General features: G+C 42.3%; 1 protein-coding gene across 2 annotated transcripts in view; it reads left to right on the top strand.

Annotated features, from left to right (window-relative positions):
- TRAM2 (translocation associated membrane protein 2) overlaps positions 1 to 4,891 on the top strand; it is a 42,602-nt gene extending 37,711 nt beyond the window's left edge. For both annotated transcript variants that reach the window (XM_075860887.1, XM_075860888.1), the window contains one exon: positions 1,457 to 4,891. In XM_075860887.1, the coding sequence (XP_075717002.1) occupies positions 1,457 to 1,530 (74 nt within the window). In that variant the 3' untranslated portion in view covers positions 1,531 to 4,891. The remainder of the gene's footprint in view (positions 1 to 1,456) is intronic.
- Positions 4,892 to 14,005: the final 9,114 nt, after the last annotated feature.

A 14,005-nucleotide genomic window follows, 5' to 3' on the forward strand; every position in this document is an offset into this window, starting at 1 on the left:
CACCGCTCAATGCACGGAAAAATAAAAAAGTTATCGCTTTCAGGATGTGGTGAAACAAAACATTTTTATTTATTTTTTTAAAGTATAAATCTCTCTAAATTTGATATCACCGTAATCGTATTGAGCCACAGAATAAAGTTAAGTTGTTGTTTTGTACCACACGGTGAAAAACGGAACCCAAAAAATAATGGAGGAATCACCGTTTTTTACAATTTCTACACGCAATAATTTATTTTCACCTTCCCAGTACATTATATGGTACTTTCAATTCTACCAATAGAAACTACAACTCCTCCCGCAAAATATAAGCCCTGACACCGCTCTATTGATGGGAAAAATAAAAACGTTATGGCTCTTGGAAGGCGGGAAGTGAAAAACAAAAATCAAAAAGGGGTTACGGAAGTACGAGGTGGCTCTTACCGTGTTTCCCCGATAGTAAGACACCCCCGATTGTAAGACGTATCGGGGGTTTCAGGGGGGTCGGCTAATATAAGCCGTACCCCGAAAGTAAGACATATGTCTTACTTTCGGGGAAACACGGGGGTATTGCCGCCTCCTGCCCACTTCCGCGCCGCCCCCCTCTCCATACGTCACCGCGCCGGATATATCCGTCCTCAGCAGCTGCTAGTTCGCGCAGGAGGACGGATATATCCGTCCTGTGATGGCGCGGGTACTGAGACTGTACCCACGCGATCAGCGGCAGGAGCACGGCTGTTATACACAGCCTGGCTCCTGCTGCAACTGCCGGAATCGAAGCGCGCGCCGATTCCGGCAGTTTAACCCATTAAATGCCGCTGTCAATAGTGACAGCGGCATTTAATGTGTTTGACAGAGGGAGGGAGCTCCCTCTGTCACCCGATCGGCGCCCCCGCAAACAAATCGCGGGTCGCCGTCGGGTTTCCATGACAGCCGGGGGTCTAACAAAGACCCCCAGGTCTGCCTTCAGCATCTGCCTGTTAGGCGATGCCGGAGGCATGACCTAATAGGTTGCCTGTCAGTTTTACACTGACAGGCAATAATGCTTCGGTATACTAAGTATACCAAAGCATTATATATGCGATCGGCACATCGCATAGTGAAGTCCCCTGGTGGGACTAAAAAAAAAAATGTAAAACAGTTAAATAAAGTTTGTGAAAAAAAAATAAAATAATAATTCGACAATTTTTTCCCAATATAAGACATACCCCGAAAGTAAGACATAGTGGGGCTTTTGGGGATAAAAAGAAAGTAAGACACTGTCTTACTTTCGGGGAAACACGGTATTAGATAGATCCTCTCAGGATTTATACATCAATACCCACTGATTTCAGACACCACTTAACCGCTTAATTTTAGGGGTCACCATGGCTGCTGCTCGACAAGTCCTAACATAGGGACATGGGGGTGTTTAATTTTATATTTGCATTGTCCACAGCGGAAATGTTTTTCTAAAACCGTTCCTTTTTTTTCTTTTTAGGTTATCATGAAAATGGATTGATAAAAGCTGAGAATGGATCCACACCTCGACCGAAAAAAATAAAGTCTCCGTAATAAAGAACGAAACCTTAAAAACAAAGCCAAACCCTCGTATGACAGAGAATAATGGGCATGCAAAGGACCAGGACTAGAACTGTGCCCCCAAAATTCTGTCATCTTTTTGTGCCTCTCTGGACTAGAATAAAGAAAAGTGCCTTCTAAAAATCCTCATCAACTTTTTGTTACGGAAAAACAAAAATTCAGCTACGTGCCGAACTTGCCTTCGACCTGTCCCTGGTTCATTAGAGCCTCGGAGAGTGTATATTCCCTCTTTCTGAGCGGATTACAGTGTTCCTTCTTTATTTTTTAAACCCTTGCACAGTGAACTTTTTCTCAAGCCGGTTGGTTACACCATCGACTATTCCAGTTGGGGCACTACCTCCATTCATGGCCCACTCAGTGCTATAATTGTATCCTACAACGTGCCTAAAGACCTTGCCGGACTACCTGTTGGTTCCTTCTTTGCCTCCCTTCGACCCCACAGCTGAATGTTTGCCAATTAGCCAAATATTTGTCCCTTTTGAAAGAAAATGTTGGGAGTTTTTGAAGCCCGGCCATAAGTTCTTACTGGCTTGTGTAGCATAATACAACACATTGGGTTTTTGATCCCCTCAAGGATCTATCATAGGGTCTTCTCTGTAACTCCTGTGGTCAAATGAGCTTGACCTGTTGGCCTAAAGATAAGGTCCTTCAAGTCTCCTTAACCTCCACTTTTGGCTTTACCGTTCCTCTGTCCTTCGTTGGAAGTTCCTCGTATGAACTGGAGAATTACGAGTACCTCATAACCTCTTCATGAGCTTGGTCAACTTTGTCTTCTACGTCTGGATAAAGCTTTCAACATGACAAACCTCACATAACATAATAAACCTTGTACGCCAAAGGTCAAGGAGCAAATATCTCCTCTTTGGTTCCTTCAAGTGAACCAGACTTGATATTGTGGACCTGAAAGTTCCTACAGTATGTCTTGTATGTTGAGTAGAAGGTTCATATGGCTCGTGTTGTGGTTTAGGTGCACCCAATAAGCAGTTGGGTTATATGCGTCTAACCCTATACCGGCTTTCATTCACCAATTTGTACTAGAGAAAGTGCCCTATTCACTTGAATGGGTCTAGGCTGCAATACCAGACACAACCACCTCTGACAAGGGGCGCTGTTTCTGAGAAAAAAAAAAGAACTATCGTTTTTTGTTTTTCTCGTCTGCACAACCTCTTAAATTAATAATGTTCATTGACTGACTTACTTGGTCACGGTGACATGACTGATAATATTCTTAACTCTGTCTTCAATCGCATTTTACAGGTTAAATCTGTAAATAATGAGTAACTTTTGCCAATACTTATCTTGTACCGATCCTAATTTTACATGTTCTACTCCAGTCACATCTGAAGCTGCATTCCGAATACTACTGGCCACCACTTCATCCTATAATATATTGCATTTGGGGTGATATAGCGTTTTAGTTGGCTATATACACCTTAGGCGGATGAATAAGGCCCAGTGTAAATATTACAACTACTACTGTACACCATAGCATGTACAGACACTGAACCAGCAGAGAGCAACAGTGAGATGTTCGGTCCTGCTGTCTGATTTGCAGATTTTTAATGCAGCTTAGGATGTGACTAGAGCATAAGACATGATGTAACTTAAACTCTGTAAACTCTTTGCTTTATGTACTTGTGCAGAGCTTCTCCTCAACATTATATGTAGAGGTAAAACTAAGAGGATGCTTTACGGCAGAGCTTTGCTTTACATTTCTTTATAGCCGCTGACCAATCGTATTTACAATCCTGGTTGTGACAATGCAATTCAATTACATCAGATTAGATTGATTTTGGAATGGCAAAAGTAGCAATTCTAGATTGTAACCCTTTGCAACCGATAGAAGACCAGTAGTGTAGATGGAACTATAAAAGGCCAAATCTGATTGGTTGAGGCCTCTAGTGTACGCTCATTGTGGCAGGCATATGATGAAAAGTAATGACCCAGCAAAGAATAAAGAAGGTGATTTTTGACCAATTGACCATTTTAGTTACCATGTCATTACCATATTTAGAGGGGGTTTCGATCATGTGATCTGGCTGCGATATATCAATATTGCATGTGTTCTGCAGTGCTCTTTACTGCCACTACTGGTGGGAGATTGTAATTACGGCAAATCTTGTCTATGTTTAACGCTAAATTGGGAATAAGCTAACTTCCAGGTGCAGAAGGGCAGGACCCATTGGTTATGCATTCTTGAGAAATGCATCTCCAATGCTATGGTAATAATTTCCTATTAAAATACTAGTCCCTGGTTATTTTTTTTTTTATGGGTCCCTTTGGGGGAGTTATGTCCCCCTGTGCTGGTGAAATAGCATATGCTAATGTAGCAGTAATGTGAAATGGGCCGGTCAGAAGATTTTATTATGTAGGTGTAACCCTTTAAGGGAAACCAGTCCTAAGAGTGCTGTATAGCAGCCTCCTTCTACCCAGAAGCCCCTAAGATCTCTGGGCAAAGCCTAGAGGGCTCCCATCATCAATGTACCTGAAACAAGGGGAGAAATATGACACGTGGACCACCTGGTACCATTTAGTGAACTCGCGATGTCGATGGGCCATTCAAAAGGTGCCACAGTCTAGAGACCCCCAAAAATAATCAATAAATATTAAGTCGGGAGTTCTCTGTTGATTTAAGTGGTTGTCCAGGACTGTGATATTGATGGCCTATCCTTAGAACAGGCCATCAATGTTTGATCAATGGCGGTTTGACTCACTGCACCGCCGCCGATCAGCTGCATGAAGGCTGTGCCTGTTACTGCAGCTCAGTCTCAGACTGAGCTGTTGTGTGCTGCAGTACCAGACACAGCCACCACCAAACGTGTGGCAGTAAACTATAAAAGGCATGCAGCGTTCCAGCCCTTTTTTGCAGCGGATTGGAGAGGGTGCCAGGAGTCGGACCACCACCTATCAGATCTGAGTGATGTCACTATATTCCAGTGCACTAATATCTCCCAATAAGTGACGTCCCTATATCTGTGTACAATATCTCTCAATGAGTGATGTCATCCATATCCCAGTGTACTAATATCTCCCAAAATGTTTGACTCCAATGTGGCCTAAGGGAGGTCTACTTTAAGAAATTTTTAAATCTAATTTGCTTACACACCAATTCTATTGAAGGATTTTTCTTTTGTATTATTGATTAGAGGTTGTCACCGCTCCGCCTCTGGTACTAATATACTTTCCTTTTTTAAATGTGTACAGATACATCAAAGCTGCATTTGTCAAATAGTGTTTTCCATTGCACACCACGTTCACTCTACCAGCAAAATTTAAAAACTTCTTGTTCCTAGTGCCGGGGCTGATACTTTCCTGTATCTCCAAATAACTAGACCGGTTTAAAAAAAAAAAAAAAAAAAAAAGAGAATCCCTGTGTCAAGCTCCGCCCAGGAGCATGACACAGGGATTCTCTTGTTTTTTTTTTTTTTTTTTTTTAAATCTGTCTAGTTATTTGGAGATACAGGAAAGTTAGATTTATCAGTAGGCGGATTTGATGTGGTTATTGTGGCAGCCATCTTGGTTGTCACCCAATTTTTCTACCAATGGAAAGTACAAAAATAATGGAGGTGTGGCCCCTTGACAACCACAATTTTAAAGAGTACTTTGGATTGGACTCTAGGGGCTCATCTGTTACTTATTGGGGAGCTGAATAAAGCTTACGGTGGCGGAGTTGGGACACCCAATGGGTGGTTTCTCATGGATCTAATATGGCATCTGTGTTACGGTCGCTAGACCTGGACCTCCCTCCCATTCTTCTGAACGAAATTTAGGTCTCTGTAGAATCCTGTGGTGATGTAAGTTTGGTTTAGTAGAATCCTGGTGGTTTAGGTCCATAATACAAACTCAAAAAATGCGGCTATGTCTGAAACCAGTCAAACCAAATCAGTAAATCGGGCGCTCTATGGAGGGCTACAGCCCGTTCTGTTCTGGAAATCTGTGATGGTCTGAGGTTGTGAAGATCAAATCTATGACCTCTCAGGGGATTGTTTTTGGCTGGATTTCCCCTTTTTAAAATTGTATGGACCCTTTCTCATGTTTACTCCTCCTAATGTGTTGTAAATCTCACACAAAGTAAGGGTATGTTCACACGTCGTGGTCAACTCCCATTTTATTTGCCGCAATTTACATGAAACCGCAAGCTGACCGCTACGTGTGAACAGACCCGTAAGTGGTATTTAAGGCTGTATGCGGAACACATGGTGATGACATCATTTTAAAGTGACCGATGTCTTTATTCTTTTGACTGTCTTAGACTAGTTGCAAATTTTTTCTTTTTCTTTAGAAAATGGGCGAAAAAGGGTTAAAATGGCCGATACGGAAGACTAGTTTGACATTAGGGCTAGGCCATTGCCTGTGGCTTTCAGAGCATGCTGGGAGTTGTAGTTTTGCAACCGCTGGGGAGCCACGGGTTGGGGACCCCTGATCTAGGCGGTCTTGTATCCAGCTGGAAGCACTTTATTGATACCATAGTCAGGCGTCATTCAGACGTCCGTAAAGCGACCATATTGTAACGCCCGTGTTATGGCTGTAATGACCCAAACTAACACTACTATAGGGATCCGGGACGCGGTTAGTTCAGGTCATTAGACCCACGGTCAGGCCAGGGCTTTCGGCCACTTTACAGCCATCTGATTGAGGCTTTACGGTCCGTCATAGGTTGCTGGGAGAGGCGGTCGGCGGTTTTTACTGCGGTCAGTTTGATGGTGTAGCCAATGTCCTTACTCGGCATCTTCCTCGTCTCGTAGTCATTTACATGTGTCTCCAATCAATGCACAAACGAGTTGACTGTAATTCTACAATGGACCAAACAACCTCAAGGGAATCTGCGTGTTTTCACCGTTTGGCCTCCATCTTGTCCTCCTTCTTATATATTTCTAAGTGCCTTTATCTCTCTCTCCTTTTATAATGTTACTATCTGGGAGGGGAGGGAAACCTTTTATACGATGATTGTTCAATATTGTTTTGTAAACCGTTATTTTGCAAAAAATAAAAGGTGTAGAAGCAAAATGGCCTGATTGAGCATATTTTTGAAAATTATTATTTTTTAATTTTTTTGGTAATGCCTTTTAATGAGCGGGATCTAGATAGGATTTTTTATTATTTTTTTAAATGGGTTGTCTCTCTACTAGGGATGTCACGATACCATAATTTGGACTTCGATACCGATACTTCGTTTAGTATTGCGATTTCGATACTTTGCCAACAGTAATAAAAAAAAAATTCTTCCGTTTTCTGATGTGAGGCGCGACGTGTGATGAATTTTGAACGCGCCTCACATTAATAGTAATTAATCCCATCATGTTTCTCAGTCATATTGGGTTAATGTGCGAGGTACATGATGGGGTTAATTACTATTAATGTGAGGAACATGGAGGGTAAATTCATCGCACCTCGCGCCTCACATTAATAAGTGAATGAAAGCCGTGTTCATTTCATTTTTTTACAGCGTACACATCATAAAGGATGCAAAACATTGTTGTCCGCGCCATTACTGAATGTGTGTATTTTATGTATTGAGACTTATTTTAATGTTTATTGTAAAAAAGGTGAAGGTGTATTTTTTTTTTTTTAAATTTAACAATACTTTGTTTTTACACTTTAATGTACTGAAATATATCAGATATGTGCCAGTACATTAGCCTGTGGACGGATAATACACAGGCAGTTGTTAGGACATGGTAACACAAACCCCAACATATAAACATACAAATAAATGACAACCACAACTTTATAATTGGAAATATAGGCCGCGATGTTTATTAAGGGTTACCCAAGAAGAAATAATTCAATCCAACATAACCATAAAATTATTGAAAATTCATTAATCAATCATCATCAAATTATTGAACCAAGTCCCCCCTGCATTAGCTGGGAGACTAAACCCCACAAGCCATGAATCATCGATACATGCCCCCCCCCCCCCCCCAAACATCGCAGCCATTTTTCAATAACATTTTGCAGACCTAAATTAATAATATCAATCCCCACTTCAGAAAGATGAATACCATCTGACCTATAAAGGCCTGAGGTAAAACCCTCCAGATCAATATGTCTGTATGAAAAACCCCCTAAAGAGGGTAAATACTTCTCCATTGCTCGATTGACTCTCTTTCTTATTTTCTCTAAATATGAACATACCTTACCTGTCCATAATAAATCGAGGAACAATTTCCGAAAAAATTAAAACAGAACTGGGAAACATACATTGTATTACAGCTAAAACCAAAAAATATTACAAACATTCGGATCAAAAGATAATTTCTATTAATAACTCCGCTTGCTTGCTCTCTTCTGAGCCCAATAGATAAAAGAGTGGCCAACTATCCAGACCACTAATTTTTTACCTAAAGGAAATAATAATTAATTCATAATCAACAAGTCAGGTCTAATATATAGTCTAAATCTGTTTGATTCCCATCTACCTATACGCTTAATTATTGATTCATCCAAACCTAATCTGGCTGCTTCCGTAGCAGCCCCAATTCTAAAAGAATGGGATGAAAATTTAAAATCACCCAAGTCCAATGAAACTAAACATTTCTTAAAAATTGAAGTCAATTGGAACCTAGTTAATGGAGACATATCCTGGTGTAACAAAAAGGGGCCTGTAACTGCAGGTCTAATTTTAAACCATTCCCGAATATTTAGTACCGGACAAATTTCAGAGCCTTCGAACTTATTTCGACGAATCCAGAAACCACGACCAGACTGATCCGTTTTTGATTTTCTCAAGAAAATAGATGCAAACGAACTTCCCAACTGAACATCTTTACAATCTAAGCCAGAACTAACTTTTTTATTAATCGATACTAATTCACCTATTCTTAATGCTGCAAAGAAGGCGACTACAAACGCTGTGCGAAATAAACGAACTTCAAAGCTGTCAAAACAAATCCGCTCCAAAACCGACCACAATTTACTCAAAAGATCAACAGAAATAGGTCTCCTACCATCTGAGCAAGAAAAATTCCTCCGATAACCCTTCAGTAATTGCCCGACTGGAAAATAATTGATTGGTTTTGAACCCAATAATTTCCTAAAAAAATGAGATTCCTGCCAGGAATTTTTGAAATGTAAGACGCAGAAAATTCATTCTGAATTAGATCACAGATAAATAATAAAAATAGACCAACATCATCATGTAAATAATCAACCTCTAAATTTGCACAAAAGGAAAGCCAATCATTCCATGCATCTAAATACTCAGCCCATGTTCTAGGTGCTAATGAATTTCTAATATTAGAAGAGATCAATCCCAGATCAAGTCCCACAAATGAATTGGGCATGGGATCCCTTCTTCCTCTGCCTCCGGAGCCAGCTCTCGAAATTCTGCCACTGACAACGAGACAGAGAATCTGCTAAATTATTACTTCTTCCTTCAATATAACTCGCTTTCAACCATATATTAAAAGATAGACAACACAGTACCAAATGTCTTAACAACTTGGTGCTAAGATCACATTTTGATGACAACGTATTTATAGCAAATACAACTCCTTTGTTGTCTGTAAACAAACGAATTCTTCTATCTTTAAATTCAAAACCCCAAATTACAATAGCAACTAGCACAGGAAAAAGTTCGAGTAACACTATATTCTTGTTAACTTTATTCAATATCCAAGAATCCGGCCAAGTCTCTGCCGACCATCTACCACACCAGTATGCTCCATAGCCACTACTACCTGCTGCATCCGTGAATAAACAAAGCGAGTCTGAATCTTCAAAATCTTGCTGCCAGCAACTGTGACCATTCAATTTGCTCAAAAATTCAAGCCAAATTCCCAGATCGTCTTGCAAGTATCTCGATAATCTGATATGAGCCCTAGGCGACTTCAAACCCCGCGTAGCAAAATAAAGTCTCTTAGAAAAAACGCGTCCCATTGGAATAACTCTGGTAGCAAAATGTAATAAACCAAGTAAAGATTGTAGTTCCTGTAACGTAGTTTTCTTTTTTGCTAACCGCTCAACCAACAAAACTCTGATTTTTCACAACTTATCTACTGGTAATCTAAATTCCATATTAACCGAATCTATAACAATACCTAAAAACTCTAAACAATAACAGGGCAAAACCGTTTTTTCTTTAGCAAGTGGAACTCCAAAATAACTAGCAACTTCAATAAATTTATCTAAAAACTCTAAACATGAAAACGAATCAGCGTAACCAACAAACAAGAAATCATCCAAACAATGTAATATACCTCCATTAGGCATCTGTTCCTGAACTACCCAATGCAAAAAAGTAGAAAAAGCTTCAAAATAATGATAGGATACTGAGAATCCCATCGGGAGGCATTTGTCAAAATAAAATGCATCATCAAACTGGAAACCTAAAGAGTTAAAGCCACTAGGCTTAACTGGTAACAATCTAAAAGCTGATTTTATGTCAGCCTTGGCTAATAGATCTTTGTGGCCAAACTGTCTTAACAAAGCCACTGCCTGATCAAATGAAGCGTATGTAACTGACGCTCTTCCTTTATCTATCTCGTCATTTAAAGAGGCTCTGTCACCAGATTTTGCAACCCCTATCTGCTATTGCATGTGATCGGCGCTGCAATGTAGATTACAGTAACGTTTTTATTTTTTAAAAACGAGCATTTTTGGCCAAGTTATGACCTTTTTCGTATTTATGCAAATGAGGCTTGCAAAAGTACAACTGGGCGTGTTGAAAAGTAAAAGTACAAGTGGGCGTGTATTATGTGCGTACATCGGGGCGTGTTTACTACTTTTACTAGCTGGGCGTTGTGTATAGAAGTGTCATCCACTTCTCTTCACAACGCCCAGCTTCTGGCAGTGCAGCACTGTGACGTCACTCACAGGTCCTGCATCGTGTCGGCACCAGAGGCTACAGATGATTCTGCAGCAGCATCGGCGTTTGCAGGTAAGTCGATGTAGCTACTTACCTGCAAATGCTGATGTTGCTGCAGAATCAAGTGTAGCCTATGGTGCCGACACGATGCAGGACCTGTGAGTGACGTCACAGTGCTGCACTGCCAGAAGCTGGGCGTTGTGAAGAGAAGTGGATGACACTTCTATACACAACGCCCAGCTAGTAAAAGAAGTAAACACGCCCCGATGTACGCACATAATACACGCCCACTTGTACTTTTACTTTTCAACACGCCCAGTTGTACTTTTGCAAGCCTCATTTGCATAAATACGAAAATGGTCATAACTTGGCCAAAAATGCTCGTTTTTTAAAAAAACGTTACTGTAATCTACATTGCAGCGCCGATCTGCTGCAATAGGAGATAGGGGTTGCAAAATCTGGTGACAGAGCCTCTTTAAAGACGTCTTCTCCGGGTAAGAAAGGTGATGAATTAGTCTAACAGACCCGGCCTCTTTTTTAGGAACTACACCTAAAGGTGATAACATGAAATGACTAAATGGAGGAGCACTAAATGGGCCAGCGATCCTGCCTGACTCTAATTCTTTCCACAACTTTTCCCTAACAATAGCTTTATGCATATCTACTGATTTCACATTCTCCACCCAGCAGCAGCCATGACCAATAAACATTGGAATTTCAAAACCTTCATTGAAACCCTTAAAAATGAGCTCCGCTTTCTCCCTGTCTGGGTAACGCTCGAGCCATGGGCGCATTCTTATTAGCATCACTGGCGTCCATGCTTTTTGATAACGACTCCTTGGTACTTGGCTGTTGTTGCGCTGACTGACTCGCTTTCTTGAAACATCTACACATGGGGTGAGCGCCCCACAAAAGGAACACTCGTGTTTATACCTACAACTACTAAACCATTTGCAAGTTGTTTCATTAAAAGCGAAACATACCCCTTTTCCTAAGGTTACCTTGAGCAGCATTTTGCTGTTTAACCGGCGCAGCTCTTTGTGGTAACATTAGATTGAGCCAAAGACCCACATCTTTAACCCCCCAATTAATGAACGGGTAAACTGCCAACTTCTGTCTAAACATTTCGTCATAGTTATACCATGCCATACCGCCAAAATTGCGATAAGCCTCAAGAATAATGTCAATATGTTGAAATAAACCACAACACTTATCCGGATATTTCTCACCTAAAACTGCAGAATAAATACAAAACGCCTGCAACCAATTATTAAAAGATCTTGGCATACTACGCTTCCTATCATCCTCGTTCTTTTCATCTTATCACTACGAACAATATGCACCTTAGCTGAGGGCAATAGTGATAAGACTTCAATAAATTCATTACGCCAAATGCGCTCCTTAATATTCTTCAACAAATGAAAGCCTAAAGGTGACACTTCACACGAAATTGCCTCCTTAACACAAGTCTCTACAAATCCTGCACCTCTGTCTAATAAAGGAACAACACTAACAGACTCAGAAACCTGTGGCAAAATGACAGAAATATTACCATTACTCTCTGTCACTTTATCATTTGAGCTGTTCTGTTCACTCCATACTCCAGCTGCTGTACTAGGAGCTGCAGCTTTAGTAATAAAATCTGGTAAAACCTTCATAAAATTAAAAAGATAGACATTTTGGTTAGCATTCATCTCACCACTCGCTGGGTCCATTGCAGGCTGATTCTCTCCCGACCTTGAACCGGCAGGTGGAGCTAAGCCCTGCTGGTCCTGACGAAATCCCTCTCTAGGCTGTGCAGCTCGTCCTGAGGAAGCTGTACTGCGCTGCTGCTGTGAGGCGCTTTCCCGCCCTTCTGACTCCGCAGGACCCTGGAAACTCTTCCTCGTCACTGTCCCACGTCGTTCTGACGACACCGACCGCTGACGCTGTCTCCCCTCTGCTGACAGGCAAAACTCTGCCCTTTGGCCGACTGAATGACCACTGCTTCTGCTCCTGCTGCCATGAGGAGGCGGTGAGTAAATTACCCGGCTCCTCCTTGTCCTCTTGGTCGGCCTCCTGTCAGTCTCTGTAAGGCCCGGCTCCTCCTCTGTAAGTACCGCCTCACTCCGTTCCGTTACATCCTGTGGTAGTCTTCCTCCTTGTTCCGGCGGCAGCTCTGCTACATTAAGGCATTTTCTTAGCCATTCCTCACCTCCCGCTGACTCCGCTCTCTGTAATAGCTGTTGCATAAGGTCCTCCATGGCTTGTCTTGAATCTTCTTCAAACGGCCCGGAACACTGCCGGACACCAGAATTTAAACAGGAAATCTTCCAGCCGTTGCTGCTCGTTATCCAATCAGTAAAAAGCGCGGGCTTCACGAGCGCAAGGTGGAAAATTCCAGAACCTGCTCGTACATTCCTGTACAGCTGACCTGAACCTGACCCATGCAGGTAAATACCAACTGTAATAATAAAAGAGGGGTGGGGAGGAAGAAACCAAACCAGAAACCACCAACCTTTAAATCATAAAAATTATGTGGGGCTGTGATACCATGTGTCCCCCAAGCGATTGCTATGGGAGGCCCTGGCATACTTGGGTATGTCCTAACAACAAGAAATATGGTAAGACAGCCCTGGGGTCCGTCAATAGACCCTGGGCTGTCTGCCCATATATGGTATGGCCCTCGATCGCGTCACAGGAATTCCCTGTGACGCTATCCAGGGGCATCCCCCCTGCTCATTTTCTCCTGAATGCTGCAGTCAGCTGTGATCGCAGCATTCAGGGGAATAACGGCGGAGATGAGAGGTTTCTCTGATCTCCGCCGTTATAGAGCGGGGCTGCGGCTGTGTAATACAGCCATTGCCCCGCTCCTGACAGGAAGTGCGTGCGCGGTCAGCATGAGGAGGTGCGGCCGGCGCTGCACTAATGAGCGGCAGTTCAGGCACTGAGGACAGAACATGGGGTTGTTTTGTAGTGCGCCCGCCATGTTCTGTCTCCAGTGCCGCGCTCATTAGTGCAGCGCTGGCCGCATCGCATCATCCTGACCCCGCGCACTTATCATGACACAGGAGCGGGGCTGTGGCTGTATTACACAGCCGCAGCCGTGCTCCCATACATTCATGTATTACTATACTGAGCTGTGCGGCTGCGCAGCTCAGTATCGAAATACAGGAAATAGCGGTATCGAACCGTTTAGGGATGCACAGTATCGAAACAGTATCGAAGTTTCGATGCACCGTGCATCCCTACTCTCTACGACAACTCCTGTCCATGTGGCCGATTTGAGGATTATGGACCACAGAGAGCCGTGCCCCACTCCATGTACTAGAATAGAGGACAAGGCGCACCTCCTGCATTACATAAATGGCCGTCAAGTAATGCTACATTTCCCCTGCAGGGATCATACGTAAATCCCTTCCCGCCCACCTCTAATAAACTTTCTAAAAGCACAGTCCACATGCTATTAGTCCATTAATTTACGCACACCGTGTCATTGTCAAGATCTGACGGTCACACCGGTCTGTAGTAGTAGTACTGTGACTGTGAATGATCAGTTGCCTTTCACTAAAAATCACGAACACCGGGCTGATCCGCTACTTTTGCCTTCCGTCCATTGCTAGAGAACCCTGTGATGTCATTGATGTTGTCATAGGGATT

This window comes from Rhinoderma darwinii, chromosome 4 (assembly GCF_050947455.1).
Source record: "Rhinoderma darwinii isolate aRhiDar2 chromosome 4, aRhiDar2.hap1, whole genome shotgun sequence".
In the NCBI taxonomy this organism is placed as follows: domain Eukaryota; kingdom Metazoa; phylum Chordata; class Amphibia; order Anura; family Rhinodermatidae; genus Rhinoderma; species Rhinoderma darwinii.